Raw genomic sequence first — 25,488 nt, 5'->3', positions numbered from 1 at the left:
TAGAAAGTAAATTCTTTGTAGACAAGGACAGAGTTTTCATTCAGTCGGTAACATAGCATGTACAAGTACTATTTATTTTTTCCTATTTAATAAAAACTAGGATTGAGAAAAAAAGTTTGTTTTTATTTCCATTTATTTGCCAACCTACCACCCAGGTATGCACATCTGCCCCCCAGATATGCCTTATTTTCCCCTATATGCCACTCTGCCCCCGTGACTTGTCCCCCGTGCTTCAGATTCCCTGGTGTCTAGTGCTGCTGCTGTCAAACATTTACCGGCTGCCAGAGAGGAGGATCCAGGTCCCCTGCAGCTCTGCGGGGATCCTCCTCTCTGGGAGCCGGTGAACGTAGGTGAGAATAAGGCATATCTGGGGGGCAGATGTGCATAACTGGGTGGTAGGTTGGCAAATAAAAGGAAATAAAAACAAAATATTTTTTTCTCAATCATAGTTTTTTTATTAAATATGAAAAAATAAATAGTTTACATGTGAATTAATATTTACTAATAACTTTTTTCCTATAGGGTAGTCTTATATTCAGGCTTTTTTTGCCCCTAAATTAATATTCAAATTTTGGGGGGTCGTCTTATAATCAGGGTCATATTTTAATCAAGCAAATACGGTATGTAGCATCTCTTTCATGAAAAATTAGTCAATCAAGTTGGCAGTTACAAGTATTCCTAGTACAGCACATTTTTATTTCCCTAAACAGATCTCGATCTGTGAAATGTAATTAGCTGTACATACAACTTAGGTGAATATTGACTGTAACAGACAAAGTAAAAATGGCTTAAGTTAAGCATTAAATAGGAAACATTTCAAACATATTACATCATAGGAAAAGTAAATATAAAACTCCATATTTAAAAATCCAATTTAGTATGATGTATTCAGAGTAGTATTTGGATAATTATGGCCTAAGCTTAATTGAGAAATACAGGTATATTGTTTATCTGAGATGCCATATAATCAAGCAGCTCGCTAGACTTAATAACCAGATGATGTATATTAAAATATTTCCATCATCTATTCATCAAGATATAAGCTTCATCATTCCCTGTGCTGGTCCCAAAAGGAATATATAGTATTTTTTAGGGTCCTATTCCTTAATTGCATTGCAATAGGGCTGCAACTAACTATTATTTTCATAATCGATTAGTTGGCCGATTATTCCGATGAAAAAATAAATGTAAATTTTTCGTTTATTTAAAATAACTGGATGTTAAAAACAAACAGCAGAATAAAAAAAAACTTTGAGAAAAATGCATTTCTTGTTTTTATCTCTCAACCTGGTGCTCCATCATAGAAGTCCAGGCGGAAGTGGAGGACAATAGCGGAGGATGCACGCCGGCTGTCAGAGAGAAGGATCTGGGTCCCCGGCAGCGCTGCGGAGGATCTGGATCTTAGTGTTATTATCCGACCTATGTTTGAGGTCTGATTATAAGACGCAGGGTATTTTTCAGTGCATTTGCTCTGAAAAAAAACCCTCATTTTATATTTGACAAAATCAATTCAACTAATCGATAATTAAATTCGTTGGCAATGATTTTCATTATTGATTATCGATTTTATCGATTAGTTGTTGCGGCCCTACATCGCAATTTACAATCATATTAATTTAAATCTACTGTATTATTACAGTATTATCATTGCAACTCTATTTTTCAGTGCCATTAACACAGTTAACAAAAAGATGTAGAATAACATTTTGGTTGTTAAATAGTATTCATGATCACAACGGAATCTTAATGGAAATAATAGTATTTCGAGCTATTTTCACAGGGAGTTGTGCACTTGGTTGTTAAACAGTATTCATGATCACAACTGAATCTTAATGGAAATAATAGTATTTGGAGCTATTCTGATGCATACCTTGGATACCACCTATACTATGGCAAATCCAAATGAACACAGTGGTTACAATGCCACATATCACTAAGGAATGGTTCAGATGCACAAGTAAATCAGTACTGAACAGCACCATGTAGTTGTAGTTTGACAAGAGACAACACTAAAATCAAGGTGATTTTATGAGGTGCAACAATAAAATGGGGACATTCAACTGACATTCCCCAAAGCCTATTTATCTTGAAAATGAGGCTTTGAAGGTTAACCCTGATGAATTTCACTTGGGCATAAATTTGCCACATCAGGGCACTGAGCTGATGCATAAACCTGCCAAACAATCCCGTATTGGCTTTCAAAAAAGCTTTATAGTAAATACCTATTCATACGCAGGCTGATGATGCCAAACTAAAAATGGATATCATCTTGTCGCAAAGGGATTTTGACAAAATAAGAGACTAGACAGAAGAATGGCACAAAAAATAGGAGTGCACAACCTAAAAAGCATAACTAATTCAGATTCCAGAGTTGCTGTTAGAATAATAATGACTGATAAGCACACAAAACAAAAAAAAAATTCAGTGCATGACCAGTGAATAATAATGGAGATTATGCCACATTATATAGTCATATATTGCTTAGCCCACCACTACAAATGATAGATGTATTTCAACACAGGAAAACTTAAAATTATTAATTTGGAGATGAAAAACAAGAATGCTAATTAAGATTGGAATGGTTGCTTATTGGACACATCCACTACGGAGAAGAATTTGGGAGCACTTGTCAACAATAGACTTTCCACCTTTGCAATTGCTGCAAAATACATCAAGTTGTTATCCTATATTACCACATCCTGAAAATACATTACAATTTTTCACTGGCCTTCTTGCAAATTCTGCATATGCCTGGCCAAAAGCTACGTGAGTAGAAAACAAATTAATCATCAGACAGCAGTGAGACCAGGACTGCGCAACCAGCTCTACTTCCTTACATTCACTATTTCCATTAGATATAGTATATACAATGTCCACAGTCACAGAAACTTTTTTTTTTATTTAACTCTGCTAACAAAGTTAATTGTTGTAAGCAGATCTGATGTCATAGCTGCAAAATATTAATCTGTATACCAAAAACACTAAATTAACATTTAATGGGGGAAAAACCCCAATGCAAGTAAGTGGTAGTTTCATGATTTGGGATTCAGTAACGTATTTTGACCGGATGTAATAAATCCACTTAAAATCATTGTTCCATCACATTTTCCTTTTAGATGCTTACTTATCTCTGATCTAAAGTTGATGTACCATGATGTACCTGTATCTCTCACCTAGCATCCCATCCAGTTTATGACCACAGATTATGTTGTTGGGCACACAGCCACCCCTCCACAGCCACCCTTTTTATCCAAAGCAAGATCAAGCAGACCTAAATCAAAACACCCACGACTACTATATAAAGCTATATTAAAATTGCAAAATAAACAGTATCCGTATTCAAGGCCAGTTGAACTAGCAATGCTCTGCCCCAGTAAGCAAAAGCATAGTCCAAACGATGAACGGCAAAGCATGGTGGGAGATTAGTGGCCTTGAAAAAAAAAGCCTAACTGTTTAGTATGGGCCAAACAATACAGAACTTTCAGAGTGGAAGATGGGAAAAACATCCTGTTTGCTGCTGAATAAAATTTGAACTGTGTGGTTGCGTTCACGTGATGAGACGACCACATGAGAGACTAACATCACAATGTATAAAACCTAACATTAAATATGGTGCACAAAATATTAAGGAGTGGTGATGCTTCGCCTATTCTGGAGTTGGTGGTTTGCACAGGATCAACTACATTTAGACCAAACAGACATACCACTCTATTCAACAGAAGCATGCCATTGCTTCTGGTTTAATGTTGTATAGATGTGGATTAATTTTTCCACCATGACAATCCTAAACACACATCGGAGATGTGCCATATCAAAAGTCCAAGGAAGGGCAAGGAGTGTTAATTTCCATGGCTTTCCCAAAGCAGCCACAGACCTCAATAATTAATCGCGGATCTTTGAGACCATTCGAAAGGGGAAACTGAAAATGTACCAAGACATCCTTAGAGACTCTCTGGGATAGAAACACAGAACTTGACAGCAGATAAGAATCATTTGGCCCATCTCATCTGCCTGTTTTTTTTGTTAAGACTTAGACCATATTTTTTCCAACAGAATCCTGTTATGAAATCAGCAACAAGTAATGTATTCTAGTAATGTATGTCTAGCATTCTCTGCAACCCATTGTATTAAAAAAAGGACTTATTAAATTGTTTGCTGGTTTTCTTCCATCATTGGGATGCTAAGGGTGTTTTTTATTTATTAATAATTAATTTTATCTTCTGTTTGCGAAACTACTACCAACACTTCACAGTCATGCAACATTATCTGGATATTACAGATGTTCACCCACCTACATTGTCAATGAAGAACAGTTAACACAACCCTAGAGAAAAGCCTTTATTTTAAGAGAAAGCCTGACTTTACTATCATATGTTTAATCTACGTGCTGCCAGAAGTCTCCAGTTAATTTTTTCATCTGTTAACTGCATGGTTCCAGCCGTGTTTCTGCAATCTATTCATCACTTAAGTACATTATTATAGATTTTATTTTTGTTTTGATTGTTAAGCTTGAAGCACTAACAGTGTGACAAAACAGATTTTTAAGTTAACTCTTCTTTTACCAAAACTGAATAAGAATTGCATGGTCATATAAAAAGGCCCCTGTCTGATTTCCTGGGAATTGTTGCATAATTTTGATCTTGAATTCAGATACCTGCACCCAGTATGAAAAATGAATCACCCAGGCAAAAAGTACTTGAAAGTACTTCTCACAATATATATATATATGTTTCAGGCAGGCGTAAAGAAATTCTATAAAGTAAAAAATCTAAATCAAATCAATACTTGGTGTGACCACTCTTCAAAACAGCATTGAAGGAATTCAGCAGGTAGGTTGTTGCAAACATCTTGGAGAACTGACCACAGTTCTTTTGTTTATTTAGGCAGCCTTACTTGCTTCTCTCTTTTCATGCAATCCCAGACAGACGATGATGATGTTGAGATCAGGGAGCTGAGGCGGCCATGCCATCACTCCCAAATATCCTTGTTCTTCTATTTGCTGAAGATAGTTCTTAATGAGTTTGGCTGTATATTTGGAGTCATTGTCATGCTGAAGAATAAAGTTGGGGCCAAGCAGATGCCTCCCCAATGGTAATGCATGATGCATAAGTATCCACCTGTACTTCTCAGCAATGAGGAGACTATTAATTCTGACCAAATCCTCAACTCCATTTGCATAATTGCAGCCCCAAATTTGCAAGGAACCTTCATCATGCTTCACCTTTGCCTGCAAACACTTTGGCGAACAGTACCTGCTGCCATTTTCTGCACCCCAGTTCCTGTGTTCCTGTGTAGTTGAGGTGCCTGGTCTTGTTTCCACATCAGAGGTAGGGCTTTTTGGCTGCAAGTCTTCTACGAAGACCACTTCGTACCTGACTTCTCCAGACAGTAGATGGGTATATGCAGCACAACAATAGTAAGGTAGGAGATTTCTGCACAAGCCAGCAAATAAAGGTGCAAACTCCTCAATGTGCAAAAATATTTATTTATTGCAAGTTTGTAATCCACCGGAAAGCAAACCAATAGAAAATCTGCTTACATAGGAATACCCACTCTGAGATCTCATCAGGTAGTGAAAAAAACAGACAGGAAGATGTCTATGTCTGTGGCTATTTCAGTTGCCCAGGAAGTAGGCCTTGATACAATTACATCTTGCAGCCTTTCAAGTGTGTCTAATTTTACATCAACAATGGCCTCTGAAACTGGGGTCAATGAAGATAATCTCTTATGTCTAGATAATGAGTTACATCAAAATGACAGTAACATTTCTAATGATAGATTAACATTTAGAGATGCATGATATCTAACAGATACTGGGCTCTAGTGGTCCGCTTAGATATAATCCGAATTTTAACGATCAACCCACCTTTAATGTTTTTCTTTTTAAAGCATTCGAGGAAAATGACAATTTCTCTGGTGAAATGATAAAAATATACTAAGTCAGAATATGGACACAGAATACTATCGCAGAGAAGCACAGTGATAACGTATGTTAAGTATGCAACTAAATTATTTTCGCAGGCTCTTTTAACAGCTCAGACTATGGGCGGATGTAGAGATCAATCAGTAACAAGGACCTGAACAATACTCTAAAAAAAAATTACAATTGTAGCGACTTTTTATCATGTCTAAAATTTACAAGTCACTGATTAACCCACCTGGGTGTCCAATTATTTCAATGGATTAAGGGTTATCTAATTGGTGGTTCATATATATTTTGACCATCACCCTCATTTTTTGTTGATGTGCAATTATTATTTAATATTTTTTTTTTATATTTGAAATAATATTTGTATTATTTGTATTTCCTTATTACACTGATCTGTTGAATGTCAATTAATAATCACATATCTGAATTGATATGCTCTTTATTTCTCCAATTGTATTAACATCCAAAGGATGTGCCATATTACACCACAAGTGAGACTAGCCATGGACGTTAGAAAGCAATCAGCAATTGCTTCCTACGCTTAATTGGTGTTGCTGACATGCCTCAATATGGAGACATTCAGCAACACAATCTCCCTACCCTGAACACCTTGTGATTGCTCCGAACAGCAAGCACAAGTGCCATCAAGTGAGTGACATTGCTGTCACTTACAAGATGGCGGGGACAACTGACAAACAGGTACAGGTACTGCATTCAACCATGCAAGTCAATGGAGCCCTGCTCACTAATCACAGTGTGATTAGTAAAATAATAAAAACTAAAAGTAATAAAAAGTAGCAAAAAAAAGAACAGTAAGATTTAAAAATAATCCCACACTGATATACCCATCAGGGGAACCACCCAGTCCAAGTATATATAAATAGACATTTACATGGGCAGAGAATGGTCAATTAAGAAAAATGCACACCTCAGAAAGGTGGCATTTTACCTCCCAAATAACTCGACAAACACATGCATGGGGGAGGTGTTTGATACTGGCATATACCAGGACCCATACCTGAAGTAAATTATGTGTGGAGAATAAAAATACAAATAAATTACTATCATAAAGCTTGACAAAGTCTGGTAGATGTAAAATGTATGCACAGCAAAAGTTAAAATACCAGCATTTGAAATACCCTGGGGTGTCTAGTTTTCAAAAATAAATGATTTGATGGGGTAAATTGCCCTGCAAGCAACCCAATAAACCCATGCATGGGGAGTATCACTCAGTGAGATGTTGCTTAACAGGGGCATATAAAAGGAGCTGTAAATGCATACCTGAAGTAAAATGTGTGTGAAGAAAAATACAAAAATGTACTACCATAAAGTTTGACAAAGGCTGGTGGTACAATTGGTGCATGGAAATTAAGTTAAAATACTAGAATTTGAAATAGCCTGGGGTCTCTAGTTTTCATAGGTTTGGAGGTAGTAAATTGAACTGACCAGCTTCATAGATGTCCCAAATAGGAGATTTCAAGAAAAAAGCCTCTACTCTCATTCAAAAGCAAACTCAACCATGTTGAGTTTGGAAGTCACTGAAAATGGGATTGGGTTCTATGGTCAGATTAAACGAAAATAGAATTTTTGGCAATAAACACATATGGAAAAGCGCCTCATTCCCACAGTTCATTATGTTGGTGACTGTAATGTATTGGGGCTGTTTCTCTGACAGTGAATATCTACAGATATCAACAGATTAGGGCTGCAACTAACGATTATTTTAATAATCGATTAATCGGCCGATTATTTTTTCGATTAATCGATTAATCGGATAAAAAAAAACAATATGCAAATTTTTCGTTTATTTAAAAGAATTTAATGAACTGGATGTTAAAAAACAACTTAAAATTTACATTAACATTCTTATTTTGTTATGATGTAATAAAAAACAATATTTTCAAAGTACAAGAACCCAAACACAATATTTATGAAACAAAATAACCCCAAACATTCTGAAAAGAGGTGGACTATTACTGTTCAAGAAACTTTGCCCCAGCACTTTGCACTTTGCACCCAGCACTTTGCACCCAGCACTTTGCACCCAGCACTTTGCACCCAGCACTTTGCCCCAGCCCTGGCACTTTGCATCCAGCACTTTGCACCCAGCATTCAGCACTTTGCACCAGCACTTTGCACCCAGCCCTGGCACTTTGCACCCAGCACTTTGCACCCAGCCCTGGCACTTTGCACCCAGCACTGGCACTTTGCACCCAGCACTTTGCACTGTGCCCCTGCACCCAGTCTCTAACTCTGCCCTGCACCCAGCCCTGCCCCCACATTCTGCCCTGCCCCCACACTCACACTCTGCCCTGCACCCACTCTGCCCTGCACCCACACTCACACCCTGCCCTGCATCCCCACCCCCACTCTGCCCTGCACCCAGTCTCCCACTCTGCTCTGCACCCACACTCACACCCTGCATCCCCACCCCCACTCTGCCCTGCACCCAGTCTCCTGCCCTGCACCCCCCACCCCCACTCTGCCCTGCACCCCCACCCCCACTCTGCCCTGCACCCCCACTCTGCCCTGCACCCCCACCCCCACTCTGCCCTGCACCCCCACCCCCACTCTGCCCTGCACCCCCACTCTGCCCTGCACCCCCACCCCCACTCTGCCCTGCACCCCCACCCCCACTCTGCCCTGCACCCACACTCACGAACCGCTCTGTGCGAATGGAGCCACTCGCACAGAGCGAACCGCTCTGTGCGAATGGAGCCACTCGCACAGAGCGAACCGCTCTGTGCGAATGGAGCCACTCGCAAAGAGCGAACCGCTCTGTGCGAATGGAGCCACTCGCACAGAGCGAACCGCTCTGTGCGAATGGAGCCACTCGCACAGAGCGAACCGCTCTGTGCGAATGGAGCCACTCGCACAGAGCGAACCGCTCTGTGCGAATGGAGCCACTCGCACAGAGCGAACCGCTCTGTGCGAATGGAGCCACTCGCACAGAGCGAACCGCTCTGTGCGAATGGAGCCACTCGCACAGAGCGAACCGCTCTGTGCGAATGGAGCCACTCGCACAGAGCGAACCGCTCTGTGCGAATGGAGCCACTCGCACAGAGCGAACCGCTCTGTGCGAATGGAGCCACTCGCACAGAGCGAACCGCTCTGTGCGAATGGAGCCACTCGCACAGAGCGAACCGCTCTGTGCGAGTGGAGCCACTCGCACAGAGCGATTCGCTCTGTGCGAGTGGCTCTGTGCGATCCGTGCACATAGACATGAAGAATACTTACCTCCGGAACGCGTCACATCCGTCACGTAGCTAGAAGGCGGAGACTGCAGAGCGTGTAGCAGAAGCGGGGAACGCTCGCGGAGGTAAGTAAAAGGAGCCGAGTGCTCCAACAACGAATTGATCACTCGATTAATCGATAACGGAAATCGTTATCGATGATTTCCGTTATCGATTATTATCGATTTTATCGATTCGTTGTTTCAGCTCTACAACAGATATTAAATTAACACCTGGCTGCCCTTTGTCAGTAATCTTAAAATGGGCCATGGTTGGATCTTTCAGCAGGACAATGATCCAATACATAAAAATCAACAATAAATGGTTTACTGATCATAAAATGAAGGTGCTACCATGGTCATCCCAGTCCCCCGGCTTGAACCCCATAGAAAACCTGAAGAGGAGAGTCCACCAGTGTCAACCTCGAAATGTGAAGGATCTGGATAGATTCTCTACGGAGGAATGGTCTCAGATCCCTTGCCATGTATTCTCCAACATCATTAGGCATTATAAGAGAAGATACATAGCTGTTATCTTGGCAAAGGGAGGTAGCATAAAGTATTCACTAAAAGGGTGGCAATCATTTTGCCACACATATATTTAACATTTTAAATGCCTGTGTTGTGTTTGCAGTGGTTTGATATGCATGAGAGCAGAGTATTTTTGTGCATCTTTTGAAGAAAGGATCAAAAGATTAAACAATAAAGACAATTTTAGCCTCCTTTCACATATTTACCAAGGGTGCCAATATTAGTGGAGGGCGCTGTATATCTCAAAATAAATACCAAGTTAGTACATAAGAAACAAGCAGAAATAAAAAGCTTTGATACCAGTTTTCTAGGCCTTTTTTTATATATATATATATATATATATATATATATAGACGCTGAACAATCAGCAAAAGCCTACAAACGCAAGAGGTTTGTTTGATTACAGACATGGGATTCCATGTCATCAGAGAGTTCCTCCTCCCTTCTACAACAGCTTATGTATATGACAAGGTTCACTGAATCAGTGCGTACTAAATGTGACACAGGAAGACAATACCGATCTTACACCAGAGTGATGTTAGGCTCTCTCCCAACAACAGGCATCAAGGGAAATAGTGCTAGCAGCAAACACAACACAACCCAACTCAGGGATGTTATCTGCAAACATAAAAATGGAGAAGAAGAAAAAAAGTAAATACCAGTACTGCAGGAGATTATTTACAAAAACAAAATGGACACAATAACAAAATCAATTGTGCTCTTTACAACACTCACTACTGGAAGCAATATCTACTGGATAGTACTAATGCCAGAATTACGTATAGAGACAAGTAGCTTTTATGCAGTTAAAAGGGAATAAAAGCTTTTAAATGATTTATCTTTAAAAGAACTGCTGGATCTTAAATACAGAAGCAGCCAAAGTGTATTAGGCAAAGGCGTGTTTTTGTGCATAGATGCAGAAAGCCCATTTAGTTTCCCAGTGATTGAATGATCCTAGTGCATTCAAAGCGAGGCTATGAAACATCGGAAAAGAAACATTGAACTTATCACAAAAAAGAAATTGACTGTGCACAAAAACAGCTTTAAGACTGTTTACTTTGCTGACTGTATTATTCCTGCTAGGAGTGTGCATGTCTACGGCCATGGAGCTAGCTTCTGACCTACTAGGTTAACTGGATAAACCCGTCTTGTTAAAAGGCAACCGTGTACCAAGCTGCAGCTGTAAACCACCGTTTACCAAAAAAGTCTACATGACTATTAAATATTTTAATAATATATAATTTTTCCCTCTGTATGACAAGAAACATTGTATGCTAAGGACTTTCTCTCCTTGTTGCTGATTACTGGACCTCTTACTTCTTGCGAAGTATTATTCGCAAAAAAATATTATTTTTATAATTATTGATTTATAACGTACCATTATATTCTACAGCACTGTACAATGAGTAAAATAACAACTTTCCCTTACAGAAGCAAAAAAAATAAAAATCTAAAAAAGGTGCCACCACAATCATAACTCCTAAGATTTTGCTGGGTAAAAAAAAAAATTCCCTACATGATTACTTTAGCTGTTGAAGAAAGACGCCGGACAAGTTTGCAGTATTTTTCTGGTATAATCAAACAGTAGCTAAAGGACATCATTTTGTATTACTGATGATTCCAGGCAAGTGCCTCTGTGGTCACAAAAGTGGCAGAGCTTATTACAAGCATTTTATTGAGTGTGCTGACTGAAGGTATTAATATCTATGGATAGCTTTGTGCCTTGGGCTGTTTTGTTACAGATAAAAAAAAAGAAATAAACCTGACAGGAAAGAAAGCACTTTTGAAATCATGACTAACATCACCGCAAGTACAGGTAAAGAAATTGGCTAACTTAAGTGCAGTTGTTACAAAGTAGATACAGGGGGAAAATGTGTAGACATAATGTATGTACATATTGTATATATAAATATGTTTTATAATCATAACTACATATTATGCGCCTCTATCTTAAATATTACCAGTAGACCCACAATGTAATGTGTTATTTTTTCTATTCTGTTGAATTGAACATTTATATGACTAAATGCAGGGTCCCATATGTAAACTCGCTCTTATTCATAAATTACTGGTATGGAATCTGCTGATGTTCTTTAAATATGATGTAAAACTATTTTTGACAGGAAGCTAACACAAAATCAGGCAATGATAGGTTGTTGCCATAGAAATGTTAAAGTGTGTTTTTCTATGTGATTGAACCTACAAACGGAAGAATAAAATGACGGCTCTCCTTTGGTTAATTTAATTGCAATAAAAAGTTTTGTAAGCGGAACAACATCTTTGAAATATACAATATATGTTTGCAAGAAAAAATAACTAAGAATAAAGAAGTATTACCTTGGATTCAGCAGCCATCTTTCTCATCCCTGGCCAACAAGCAAAAGCAATCAGACCCACCGTAAGGACAGAACGGTAGAAGAAACTAAGGACCTATATTAAACAGACAAAAGAGAAAATCTATTCAACATTTTAATGTGTCATGTAATACTTCAACATTAAGTATGACCAATGCTTTTTCATTTGTCATTTTGAAAAAGTATCTTAACTACATCATCTTAATTTGGTGCGAAACACATTTTCTCAGTAGATGCATCATGTTTTCTACGAACGTCATTAAGACTGCAGCAGGAGAGTTGGCAGGACAATTTAGGCTTTGACTCCTTCATTACTGATTATGAAGTACCGACGCTAACAACCTTCTCCAGCAAGAAAGGCTGATCCGGCCCTGTATAATGCATAACGTTCTCCTGCTGTCTCTCCTACCAACTCTTCTTTTAGTTGAGAGGCTAAATTTTCAGCATTTCATGTGTGTTTAAAGTAGTAAAAACAATATGTTTATCTTTGTTTCATGCATGTATTACTTACCAATATTTCAACTCCTACAGTAATAATTAGAAGAAATCCCAGTGTCCTATGCAATGGAACAGATGATACGTACTTCATGACGTTGTACACTATCCCCATTCTGAGAAATAAAAAATATAAAACATTAACAAATTATTTATTGTTTTATATAGCCCCATCATTCCTCAGCACTGTATAATGAAAAAAGTGTATTTATTTAACATAGAACTGTAGAATTTGATGTCAGATAAGAACCATTCAGCCCATTTTTCCTGATGTAAGGGATTCATACCCCCATCTGTCCTTGGTCTGGTCCCAGCCTATCCCATGTTTGAATGCCCTCACATTATTAACCTCTACCACTTCTGCTGGGTGACTATTCCATTTATATACTACCCACTCAGTAAAGTAGAACTTCCTTACATTATCTCTAAACCCTTGACCCTCTAGTTTTAGCCTATGACCTATTATTCCAATATTGATCCTCCTTTCAAATAAGCTTTGTTAAATCCCTTTAAGTATTTAAACGTTTTTATCGCATCTCTCCTCTCTCCAAGCTGTACATCTTAAAGATCATGTATTAGTTTACTGATAATTTCTAATCTGCAAACCAAATACCATTTTCATAGCCCCTCCTCTGAGCTCTCTTCAATGCAGACCTTTCTACCATCTGCAAAAAGACATACCACACCATTAAGTGCTTCTGTAATATCACTAATAAAATTATTTAAAAGCACTGTTCCTAATACTGATTCCCCAGGTACCCCACTAGTGACAAGTCCTTCCTCTGAATATACACCGTTAACTACAACCTTCTGCCTCCTGTCACTCAACCATTGGATTATCCATTCAGCTAGTCTGGCATCCATACCCAACGACTGCAATTTATTTAAAAGTCTTAGTTACCCAGTCAAAATAAATGAGGTTAGTTTGACAGGATCTTCCTGTAGTAAACCCATGCTCTGAAGCAAAACATTAACTTCTATTTACTTAACAATCCTATCCTTTAGCATGGTCTCCTTTAATTTTCCAACTGACGTAAGAGGCACTGGTCTAAAGGCCGAGTCTTCTCTGGTACCATTTTTGTAAAGTGGTACTACAGTCGCCATTATTATTTATTGGTTTAATTGTTGACTTTTGAGTAAGCAACTCATGGCAGACACAGGATGTTGAAAGCCAAAAGATTTAAGTTCTTTTGAATCATTCCTGCCACACTGCTTCGAAAAAAAAGCAATTTTAGAATAAAATTAATGTATCTGTGTTTTAACTGGCAAAGGGTTTGACAAACAAATGTGCCATATTTTACCTGTGATGCATTACAGCCAGTGAGGAAACAAATGTTAATGCTTTGAATCACCCCTTAAGCACTGCCATGTATTATCAGGAAATGTAATGAGGAAAAAGGCAACGCTAACTCTGAGTCTGGCATGTCTTCTAGACACCATCTAAACATGATCAGCTGAGCTCAGCAACAAGCATTTGGGCTCATGCCACAAGACACAATTAGTTAATAACTCATACTAAACACAGTTGTTCTATACGACTTCTTCATAAGGTCATGGGCACAACTGAAATCATAAAAAGAGAACATCTATTCACAGAAGGGATTTTTACAACCAACGTTTCCTCATTTATTCGTAGCCATTGTTTTATTTAGAGTCAGATGTGCGCAACCAACTTGGGATTGAGCTCATGTATCAAAGTCTCCTCAAATTAACACCAAAGCAAACCATAGGGCACGTAATGCAGTGGACTTTTTTTTATTACACCAGCATTTTGATTAAGTCAGTGTTTAGCAGTCTCTACAACTCCCTGATCTCAGATCCAGAATTGTGAATCCCTGGCTTCAATGTCTTGGACAGCTCTATAAAGCTTTTGAACTTTTCTTGTATGAGTCAGAAGATATGTCTACATTTTCCTATAGCTTTATTTATGCTACCATAATCAAATCCCATAAACCCCCTATACTACAGGAGTGAACATTTCAAAAAGCCAGAGTGACACTTTTGTTTTGGCGTGTGTAGAGGTGCGATGCGATCCAGCCGACAGATGGCTTTTAGAATGTTTTTATTTCAGAAATTCAATAAAAGTACTAAATAAATAAAATACTATTGAGTCTTATTGTGTCTTTTAGGACTATAAAACATTGTAATAAACTCATACACACCAAACTTTCTGAGTTTGTAAAAAAAAAAAAAAGAGGTAGGTCAGTGGAGGAAAGAAAAATGATGCATATGGTTCACAAAGATGGACTATCAGGTATGCTTGCCTGGAGTCTCCTCTTCATACAGCAGCCACAAGACAGAAAATGAGAGCTATACCCAAAAGAGAAGGCCCTTCTACACATGAGTGGTCAGAGAGTAAGAGGAACCCACATAAGTAGGCAGTGAGGCTAAGGCACATTAGAAACCTTATGAAATGTGCCTATAGTTTATGCATCATAACAAATACCAGAGTTATCTAAAAGTGCTCCTACATCAGCAATTTAATTATATGTGCAACTTAAGACTTTTCAATGCTTAAAATGTCATTCTATTGAAACTCCACCGAACTTCTACTTTCTTTACTTCAGAAATTGTTTGCTCCCAAGTTCAAACGTAATTTATGTTGCAGAAAATGTAGCTGCTCTTGAGGATTGTGACTCAGAAGACAGGAAAGTTAAAATAAGACAAATGTGCATTGTTAAAACTCATTTGAAACTCAACCTACTCTTTAGAAACAGCATGCCAAACTGGAATGGGTAAGAGACAATAAACATAGTAGGTCCAAGGGCATGACTGAATCATCAGGAAGAAGGCGATAAAAAGTCCAAGCGCAGTAAATCCGTAACGTGAATGAGATGGTGCTTCCTGCAAGAGAAAATCAATGGAAAAATATTTAAACCAGTAAAATATTTGGAATTGTCATAACTACTGTCATTTATTTACAAAAAATTGACAGGTTTTTTATCACTATACTGTATAAGAAATACAATAATTACAATAATTAGAAGGAGAAATGAAAGCTGAAAATCTAAAAGCTAGAAAAACAGGGCCATCTTATATTTAGGCCTTTTTTTCTTTCATTAAGATCCAAAGTTTGGGGAAACATCTTATAATGTCATCAAAGAGTCAAGCAAATATGGTATTGCTTGTAAAATCTACAGATTTTACATCTGTATTCTGTGAGATGTTACACCACATGCTTTGTGCAACAACACAGAACCGTTAAGAGATAGCATTGTCCATTGTCTTAGTATGGTGAAGATGACATACCAAGACAATTCTATGGTTCCAACTTTGTGGGAACAGTTTGGGGAAGGCCCTTTTCTATTCCAGCATGATTGTGCCGCGGTGCACAAAGCCTGGTCCATAAAGACATGGTTGGATGAGTTCGATATGGGAGAAGACTGGCTCGCACAGAACCATGACCTCAACACCATCGAACACCTTTGAGAGGAACTGGAATGGAGATTGCAAGCCAGGACTCCTACTTCAACATCAGTGCCTGGCTTCACAAATGCTCTACTGGATGAATGGGCAAACATCTTGTGGAAAGCCTCCCCAGAAGAGTGGAAGCTGTTATAGCCCCAAAGGGGGACCAACTATATCTTATTTATGTGTTGGTGTAATGGTTAGGTGTCCCAATATTTTTTTTCCATATAGTGTACATACACATAGGCTGTACAGTTTGTGTGTTCTCTTTCTACATACAAAAATAGCTTAAAATATAATTGAATCTATACATCTGTTCTGACCAGCATGCTGCCTAGACCAGAATTTCCTTATATATTTAAAGGGTCATTTTTCTAATTTTTTTTTTATATATTTGACTGGACTCCTCATACACAATGGGTTGCTTTCCTACTAGAAACATTACTGTAAATAAAAACACCCTCTTTTGCTGATGTTTGCACCCTTAAGCATGATAAAGCTGCAGAAGAGCAATGCCTTCCAATAACACTTAAGAAACAGGTAGCACACTCAATCAAAGTGATTGCCATGTGGGGTGCTTAAAACTGTACTGTGATGTAGGGTAATATATAGAAGTCAATGAAAAGAATCCATTAGCAGGTTTCCAAAATTAGTACTAAAAACAAACTTTATATTTGAAGAGCACTACGATTTTGCCATTAAAAAATACCTGAATTTAGTTGGCGTCATGAAAAATGTGTGAAGATGAAAGAGACATGAATGATGACAACGAAATTAACGGCATAACTAAGTTACTTAAAGAGCAAAGCAATGATTTACCCATACTAAACAGCTGCAAACAACAGTACAGTCGGCAGCTATTTCTTATCTATAAACTTCCAGAACGCACACTTCTGACAGTCTGAATAATTGAAGAATGTAAGCAGCGTGCCTGGGTTTCGGGAATACAGACCCCACTATGCATGTCTCTTATGTTAAAAGTACATTCATTCCAATTCACTTGTCTGAAAATGCAATTTTTTCTGTACATTCTTTTAAACTCCAAGATAAATCGCCAACTTTCAAGAAACAAAACTTTGCACATCTACTTAATTTTATATATTTTGAAATCTCCTTAAAAAAAACATGATTATGGTGGTTGCCAAGCAGAGGAAAATGTATTTAATAAAAAAAGAAACGTGTTTGTTAATTGGCACAGATCTGGATAGTCTGACCGACTACCTCCGCTGACTTGTGCTCCCTTGGCTTGGGACAACACGCTCTTTCCCTGGTTTCCCAGTCACTAGCCAAGACTTGGTGCAGGGTATAACCAAAATGAAGACTGCTTTATTTTTCACACACATGGTTGGATATAGCCAGCAAAGCAAAATTAACATAAAACAAGATATTGGGATACAAACCGCCCCCTTAATCTGCCTCCCGGAGACAACAGGGGCAGTAAAGGGATTAACCATACAATAGGGTCCCAACCTCTTCTATCTATTACTGTTCCAGTTCCGGGGTTTGGTCGGAGTAAATGTCTGTAGTGGTGGAACGTTACTAACTTAAACAACATTGACTATGGGCCCTGGCTTTGTAAAGACTTATGTGGCTATCATCTCATCACTTGCTGAGGGGATAATCTCTGGCAGACAGAATATGGAGGAGGCTGGCTCTCAGGCCTCTCCAGTGGCCCCAGTGATGGAGGGTTCCGTCACATTTCTCCCCCTTCCGAAAAGGACTGACCCAGGAGGAGACCCCAAACGGATTGACTCCATAGTCAGTCAGTTCATTTGGCCCATCAATGCCCTTCTAAAACTGGTGCTCCTGCTGCCGTTGGGGAGATGGGCCGGCTGCTGCAAAAATATAAGGTTTGATGGGGTAGATTGAATTGGCCAGCTTGAAAGATGTCCCAAATAGGATATGGAGGCAGTATTTTCAGATCTGAAAAAAATGGTTTTGAAATAGCAAAACGCTACTCATACTTATTGCCCTTTAACTTGCAAAAATAAAATAAAACAAACAAAAACAAACATTGGGTATTTCTAAATTTTGGCAGATTAAATTTTTCAATATTTTTTTATAGTAAATTAGGTGATATGATCAAAAAGTCTACAAAAAGTCCTTTTTACGCTAAATGAACACTGAAAAAATGTTAAAACAGCTTTGACCAAGAAGAGTACAAAAAGAAAAAAAAAGCCTGGTCCTTAAGGGGATATACACTATGGTTTGAAAGTTTGGGGTCACTTCGCAATATCTTTGTTTAAAGGAAAAGCAAATTTTGTCCATTAAAAATACATCTAATAGATCAGAAATACAGTGTAGGCATCGTTAATGTTGTAAATGACTATTGTAGCTGGAGCTAGCGTAGTGTTAACGGAATCTCTTCATAGGCTTACAGAGGCCCTTTATCAGCAACCATCCTTGTTGTGTTCCTCCTTGTGGTAATCCAAGTTTAAGTTTAAAAGGCTAATTGGTCATTAGAAAACCCTTTCTCTACCACATTAACACAGCTAGACATTTTCTATGAAAACACGAAAACAGCTAAGTGACCCCAAACAGTAGTGTAAACATCTCACAATTTGCAATGTTTGGACAGTCTGATAATACTGGGCTAGTTTTAAGGCGACTTTTACAGCAAGAACAACTGTAGAAGTTGCGGGTGCCTTCAAAAGAAAAGTTAATCACATTGAAAACATCCTTCTATTGGGAGAATAGATTTAACACATTCATTTTGAACACTGCAAATCTTACTTAGTGAAACAATTTAAGGCATTTGCTCGCCAGTCTGTCTGTTACTCATATTTCCCAAATGCATCTGTCATCTCAACACATCTAAGCTGTTTGTAATTCAAATAGTTTCTAATGTAAAATAACAACCAGGGACTGTATTAAAACAAGGCTTTGCCACAAACACGCTGTTATCTTAAGCTTTGTGTAGCGTAGCTGCCGTGGCCCTGTTCTTGTCTGTTCTTCCTGCCAGCTAAATATCTGTGCTGCAGTTTTACACCATCTTTGGGTACTGCTTAATTTAAAAATCAAACTTTATTATACAGAGTCAAATTTTATCTATTTGGGACATAGAGATGCATGGCAATAAATAGTATTTCAAACAAACTAACAATAATTATGTTACACCGTTTGTGTAAATGCTGTGACTCTATAAGGGATACTGCATCCAATGGAATATATGCCAAGACCCCCATAAACCTCACAGTGAACTGTTGGAGCAAATTGTTGTTACAATGCAAATTGAGCTGGAAGTGTGTTGTTTAACATTGTCACTTGTTTCCTAAATGTGTTACACATTACTCAATTGTGGTCCTTCGTGAGTAATAATGGACATAAGGCAAAATTATTTCCATATTCCATCAGGTGATTTACCCCATACCATAAACGGGAAATCAAAGAAACAAAAACAGTGTAGTATGTATGTAGTTGCAAGTCGTTCTACACCATATCACCCATGTAGCAAATACCCCTCTTAAATTGTGTATATATATATATATATATATATATATATATATATATATATATATATACACACACATGTATTCACTCATGGGTCTTCATCCATGGTTTTAATATATGTTTTCCTATTGCAAAATAACCTCTGAACTGATGATCACTGAGGTTCCTGAGGAATGGTCTGATAATGTTATGAGGTGCAATGACTGGATGCTGCATGCAGGCATATAATGGAAGAATAACAGATTTTGGAACTTCGCTACCTTTTTCATAAATCTATCTTTAACGATTTTCACACTTTGGGCATGCATAAAAAAAACTGACGCATCCAATTGTTATAAATGTTTAGTTTAAACCATAGGAATAAGTGTTTTACTTCATTTCTCCACTCCTCCCACCCCAAGCATTAGAGCACATGCATGTAAACTCTATTATGTCCTTCAGAAATATTCAAAGGAATCTCTAAAAACAAAGAATTTTTTATTACTTTTATTGCAAACTAGAAAGAAATCCACTGAATATCGTACCAGATACTCAAACTTTGTCCACTGTTTTCAAGGACAGAAATTTAGAGCTTGTATGTGCTAAAACAAAAAACGTAACTGCGTAGGAGTATCACAAAACAAAATACATGCCGAGGCCATAATAATTGCTGTTCTGGGAGACCTATGGAGAGACCTACTCTGTTTCTTGACACTTAAGCAGTATCAAGCAGGCTAATTTTCTAAACAAGGAATGAAGAGTCATTTTTTTGGAGAAAACACAACTTGTGCTCCGTTACTTGTGAAATCTAAAAATAGCCAACTTGACCTAAATCAACATTGGGAAATAGCTTTAATTTCACAGGTGCAGAACAATTTATACTTAAAAACGCAAGAGAACCGAACCGACTTGGAATTCATAATATGAATTATATATAAGATCCAAGTGAACACAAAGTTGACATTTTTAACAATACATATTTGTTTTAAATGTGCTGTTTAAATAGAATTCGGGGAGGGGGGGGATAGGTGCATGCATCTTAAGAATCAGAGTAATTGGTATAATCACTAGGCATTGAGGCCCCTGCTGCAGATCTCGGTGTTGCTGAATGCCTTATCACCAAGCCATTAGAGCAACACCGTTTGGGGGGGCGATAATAGATGCTTTTTTTGCCCCTTTATGATGTGCTGGGCAAGTCAATTGTACTCAAGGGGTTAAATCTACCCTTTCTTTTATTACATGTGCAAGATATACAGCAAGCAGAGCCATCAGGAAGTATTTGTAAAGGAATTTAGTAATATTATTTCCTTAGTTTTTATATTAGTAATATTCCTTAAAAACATCACAGGTGTAATTGGCATCGTGATTAAACACAGATAGTGGTTGCTAATAGAACGAGAGAGTTACAACCCCAAATGCTACTTATTTAAAAGACCCTGGTTCTGAGACAAACAAAAAAAAACACAGTTTAAACTCATTTTTTTATTCAGAAATTAAGGAAATGTTTCTTACCTTGTTAGAATTTGAAGAAGATTGAATCTTATCACTTTGTGCTTTTATAAGCGTTACAATTATGTAAGAGATCCAACCAGCAAACCCCATGACAACACTTATACCAAGGAAAAATCTGTCGTAGGTGTGATAATACGAGAGGCCTTCTAAAGCAAGGTCGATCAGAGATCTGCACAAAGTCATCTGAAAAGAAGATGAAAGGTTCAGCATACGTTAAAGATATGGATTCAGTTCATATTTATACCACATACTTAATTCACAGATCACTCTTGTGAAAAATCATCAGGAAAACTGTGGATACTAGACGGGCCAAATGGTTCTCATATGTCGCTACCTGGTATTAAGCCAAAACAGAGCTCCTGATCTCCCAGACAAGGCCATGCTAAATAGTGAAACGTGTTTCGAGTCTGTCTTTTGCCCAGCTGTGGACAGATGAAGGAGCCAGAAATGTGGTCTGGAGACCACCACAGCCAAGGCCATATACTTTTAGAATTACTGTACACAGGGTTCATACTAACTGCATTAATAGCTGCATTATGACCTATCACCATGCCCATATTTTGAACAGATAAGTCTTTCTTACCGTTCTCTTATTGGGCTGACAAATAGCGTAACTGTGATTAGGTATACTTGTATGCAGAAACAGGAATAATGCTGGTATCTAGCCCAGACTGTTTCTCTGTTTGGTTTGATGTCGATTAATTTATTTGAATAGCATTTAAATAAACATTTGGTTTTTAATAGATAAGAGTTTTCTTCCTGCCATTTCTATTTACTTTTCAGTTTTTGGGTTACCACCAATTAGGAGGAAATAAGACAGAAATCGGGACCATTTCTGAAATATATCACAGGCTAGAAATGCATTTTTTAAACATTTATTATTTGCTTAATTCATCCTTTTTCTTGCTATTAACCTGATAAAACTAATTCTTGCTCCACTAATCTTATACCCCATGTCTATCATGGATCCACATTTACTGTGGATTAACTAAACATTTTATGTTAATCATCTACACCACTGTCCCAACTAATTATGTCCTATGTATTTAAGATTTTGTCATTTCATGGTATAAACTTCTGTATTGAAGGCTTTACTTTGTCTACTAGCCAAATAAGCATTGTGAGAAACCAGGAATTACCACATTGCTCTTTCAAATAATCCACAAACTAATTCAGGCCAACTAGGGGATCAACATTTCTTAATATCCTTGGTGTGGAATTAAGTATTAAAATTTAGAAATTAAAATTAGCTGGGCATTTTTACAAGATCAGAATCCAAGCAAACTAAGTATTAACCTAAAGTAATTACCTTTAAATCACTCAGGTAACATTTATTAACATTATATATATTATACTGCCATTAGACAATAAATAAAACAGAGCAATGTAAATTAACATCTGCTCTTATGTAGGGTCAACTGACCCTTTTACAGGAGAAGCTCAATGGGCTTGGAACTTCAAAATGCACATGTAAACAGGAACTTTTACTCTGCAACTCTCTTACAAACTTACCTGCAAACTGGCTTTAGCTTATAAATGAAGATAGAATGAGACACGATGGACAAGGTTATTTCTAGGATTGTTAATTTAGTGGAAAGCAAAAGAGAGATAAGTGAATTTTCCAGTTCTAGGTCATTTTTGTCGGTTATATTAAAAAAAAGTTTGTGTAATTAAATTTATATAGTATATAATGTAGGTTATTTCACATTTCCTTACACAGAGGAATGTTTGTACCACATAATCCCATTAAACCAGCTGCCTTAAAATTCTTATGTGGAGCAATTTATTTGCAGTACTGTGAAAAGACAGATAAGCCCCGCACAGAATCAGCCAAAATTGGTAACTGTAAGAAAATAAATAGATTCTTGGCCAACTGCAATCAGAATACTCAGTGCGCCTACACATGGCCAACATATTCATAAATGTGTACTTATCTACTCTTATATTAAAGGCATTAACACGGACCCTTATACATTATTGTATCATATTAACAAGATAAAGAAATCCACAGTAAACAAGCCAGGAGTAAGATATCATATTCCAACTTTCACTCTTGTGTTTATGTCAAGGCATACAGACATAAGAACCAGGTCTGTCCCTTTCATTTCATTATCAGTATCTAGAGGGTCTCTTGTTATTTTACCCTTTGCCAGCCAAGGGGACCATCATGCTAACTGTACAAAAACATGTTTTAGAGAAATGTTTTTAACTTATCTAGTAAATGAATAGTTTGCTTTCTTCAAATAATTAAATTTATCTTTAATCTTTGTATTTGGACTATATATCGTATTTGCCTGATAATAAAAGACAAGCCTTTTTTCTTCTGAAAAACCTTGTCTTATAATCAAGGTGATTTTCTATGCAGACCTGGGATCTGCGTCACCGCTACACATCCAACTAATCCTTGGGGATGTCACTCACTTTCACCGACGCTCTCTCATACCCTCACTCTCACATTCTTTCCTGCCCTCTCACACTCTCAGTTGCCCTCCCTACCATCTCCGCCGACCACTTCCATGTCCCTCTCTCACTTTCCATGACTCTGCTTCTTCTCTTGCTTATTTTCGTTCTTTTTTCTTCATACACTCCTCTGCCCCTCCCGGTATCAGCTCCGTTATCCAGGTACTTCTGCAAAAGGGCGGCACCTCTGCACACATCTTCTCCCATGATTGGGGAACAGAGGAGAGGCTGTCTTCATGGTGTGCGCCGTGGCTCTGCCCTTTTGCGGAAGTACTCCAGGAGGGCAGAATATCTCAGATGGATTCGAGAAGAAAGAGGGGTGCAGAAATGGGAGTACACACAAATGGGAGAAATTGTCAAAAGCTGCTTATGCTAGTGTTCAATGTGTCCCAGAGTAACTGGAACGGTCCTATAAATTTAACAAATGCCACACTTTACAGGTAGACCTTTTCCAGGACAGTGGAAAGGCTTGGAATACACATTATGGTTGCTGGGCTATATGTACATTGATATCTTCTGACATCACAGGGGTGAAGACAAGAGTAATCATGAAACATAAAGATGCAGTATGCAGAGAAAATCCGGTGCATGTAGGGTCACATGTTTTTTTTAAACGGGTTCATTTCACTCTGCCAGGAAATTCTGAGTATTTGGCTCAGGCTATGTTACCTTTAAACTAGGCTTACATACCTGAAGGACATTTGTTTTGCGTGGGAGAACATGAATCTGTCTAGTGTTTTTACCATCATTATAATGTTACTAGCACTGGTATTAAAGTTGATGTGCCTAAACTTTTGTCCTTCTCTCCTCTTGACAGACTGCTGGGTTTATTCACTAAAAGGAGATTATGGTTTTTACTCCCTCAGTATTCATTATGAAGGACCAACACTGGTATTTTTTACAGTAATAATTGCTGAGCTGGCCCTGTATAATGCATACTTCAATAGGTTAGGAGACTTCATTGATTTAACTATACAGTATATTATATAGGGCCAGTAAAAATATTTTTTGCAGTAAAAGCTCACATCAAAATGTATTGTAAAGTCAAGGAGCTGAAACCACAACTCATGTGAACTCTCTTGACAACTCCCTCTTTAGCAAGTAGATCCATCTATCTCATCCTGACAGACCCTTCTCTCCTTATCCTAATACACACTATCTCTCTCTCGCCTTCCGACATACCTCTCTGTCTATATCTCTCTCCTCCTATCATCTTCCGGGGATATCTTTCTCTCTTTACCCCTGACAGACAACCCTCTCTTCTATGCCCCCCCCCCCCATTTTATTATTATTATTATTAATTGTTTTATATAGCACCATCAAATTCAATAGTGCTGAACAATGTGTGGACATGACACAACAAGTAGTATGTAACATAACAATTTGACTTACAGAGACAACAGGTGAGGAGGGCCCTGCTCAAACGAGCTTACAATCTAGAGATCACACGCTGACCTCTCTCACAGTCTCTGCGTCTCACCCTGGGAATTCTCATTTACGCTAAGCAGGACACCATCCAATAATGGTGCGCAAATTACACTATGATTTGACCTTTGCTTGAAGCCTTGGAATGACTAGCATTTCCCACGGTGACAATGCTATACATAGAGATATTAGGTTCTAAAGCACTGGATAGCAATGGAAATACATATTCCTTTTTCTAGATACTTATATCCTCAACATACATTTCTATGTTTCTGTCTCCATGAAAGTATCTTTGAAAAGAGGAGAAATGCTAAAATAAAATACTATAGTCAGAAGCTACAGAGTCAGAGGCTCGGATGTACAATTAGAAATATGATCAACATTTAACCCAGAGAGTGGTAGTGGAATAACTTAACAGCTAAACATATGGGCTGAATCTAAGACAAGACCAAGGACCAAATGGGCTGCAATACTTGTAGTCAATTCCTATTTATATTATGTATTTCTATTAAACTATACTTCACTATCTGGGCATGTTGGTTGAAATACAAAAACGACTTGAGTGGTTTCCAGCAATTTCACCATTATACTAACTGAATATTGTGGACCACACAGCACTGAACTAAAATTCTGAACCAAACCTACATCCAGTAACAGAAAAGGGCGTTCACCAAATGATAGGACACATGTTCTAACTAGGTCAGCATAAATAT

The 25,488-nt window shown here is 37.9% G+C and overlaps 1 protein-coding gene across 1 annotated transcript in view; it reads right to left on the bottom strand.

Moving 5' to 3' along the window:
• The window catches only part of PIGN (phosphatidylinositol glycan anchor biosynthesis class N), a 105,683-nt gene that overhangs the window by 38,652 nt on the left and 41,543 nt on the right, over nt 1-25,488 (bottom strand). Inside the window, exons 14-18 of the mRNA XM_053466434.1 lie at nt 20,891-21,073; nt 15,246-15,385; nt 12,558-12,657; nt 12,030-12,122; nt 10,219-10,310 (exon numbers count right to left, since the gene is read on the bottom strand). Coding sequence (XP_053322409.1) covers nt 10,219-10,310; nt 12,030-12,122; nt 12,558-12,657; nt 15,246-15,385; nt 20,891-21,073 — 608 coding nt within the window. The remainder of the gene's footprint in view (nt 1-10,218; nt 10,311-12,029; nt 12,123-12,557; nt 12,658-15,245; nt 15,386-20,890; nt 21,074-25,488) is intronic.

This window comes from Spea bombifrons, chromosome 5, assembly GCF_027358695.1.
Source record: "Spea bombifrons isolate aSpeBom1 chromosome 5, aSpeBom1.2.pri, whole genome shotgun sequence".
NCBI lineage: Eukaryota > Metazoa > Chordata > Amphibia > Anura > Pelobatidae > Spea > Spea bombifrons.
Note: the sequence above shows the minus strand (reverse complement) of the source record. Positions and strands in the feature narration are given on the sequence as shown.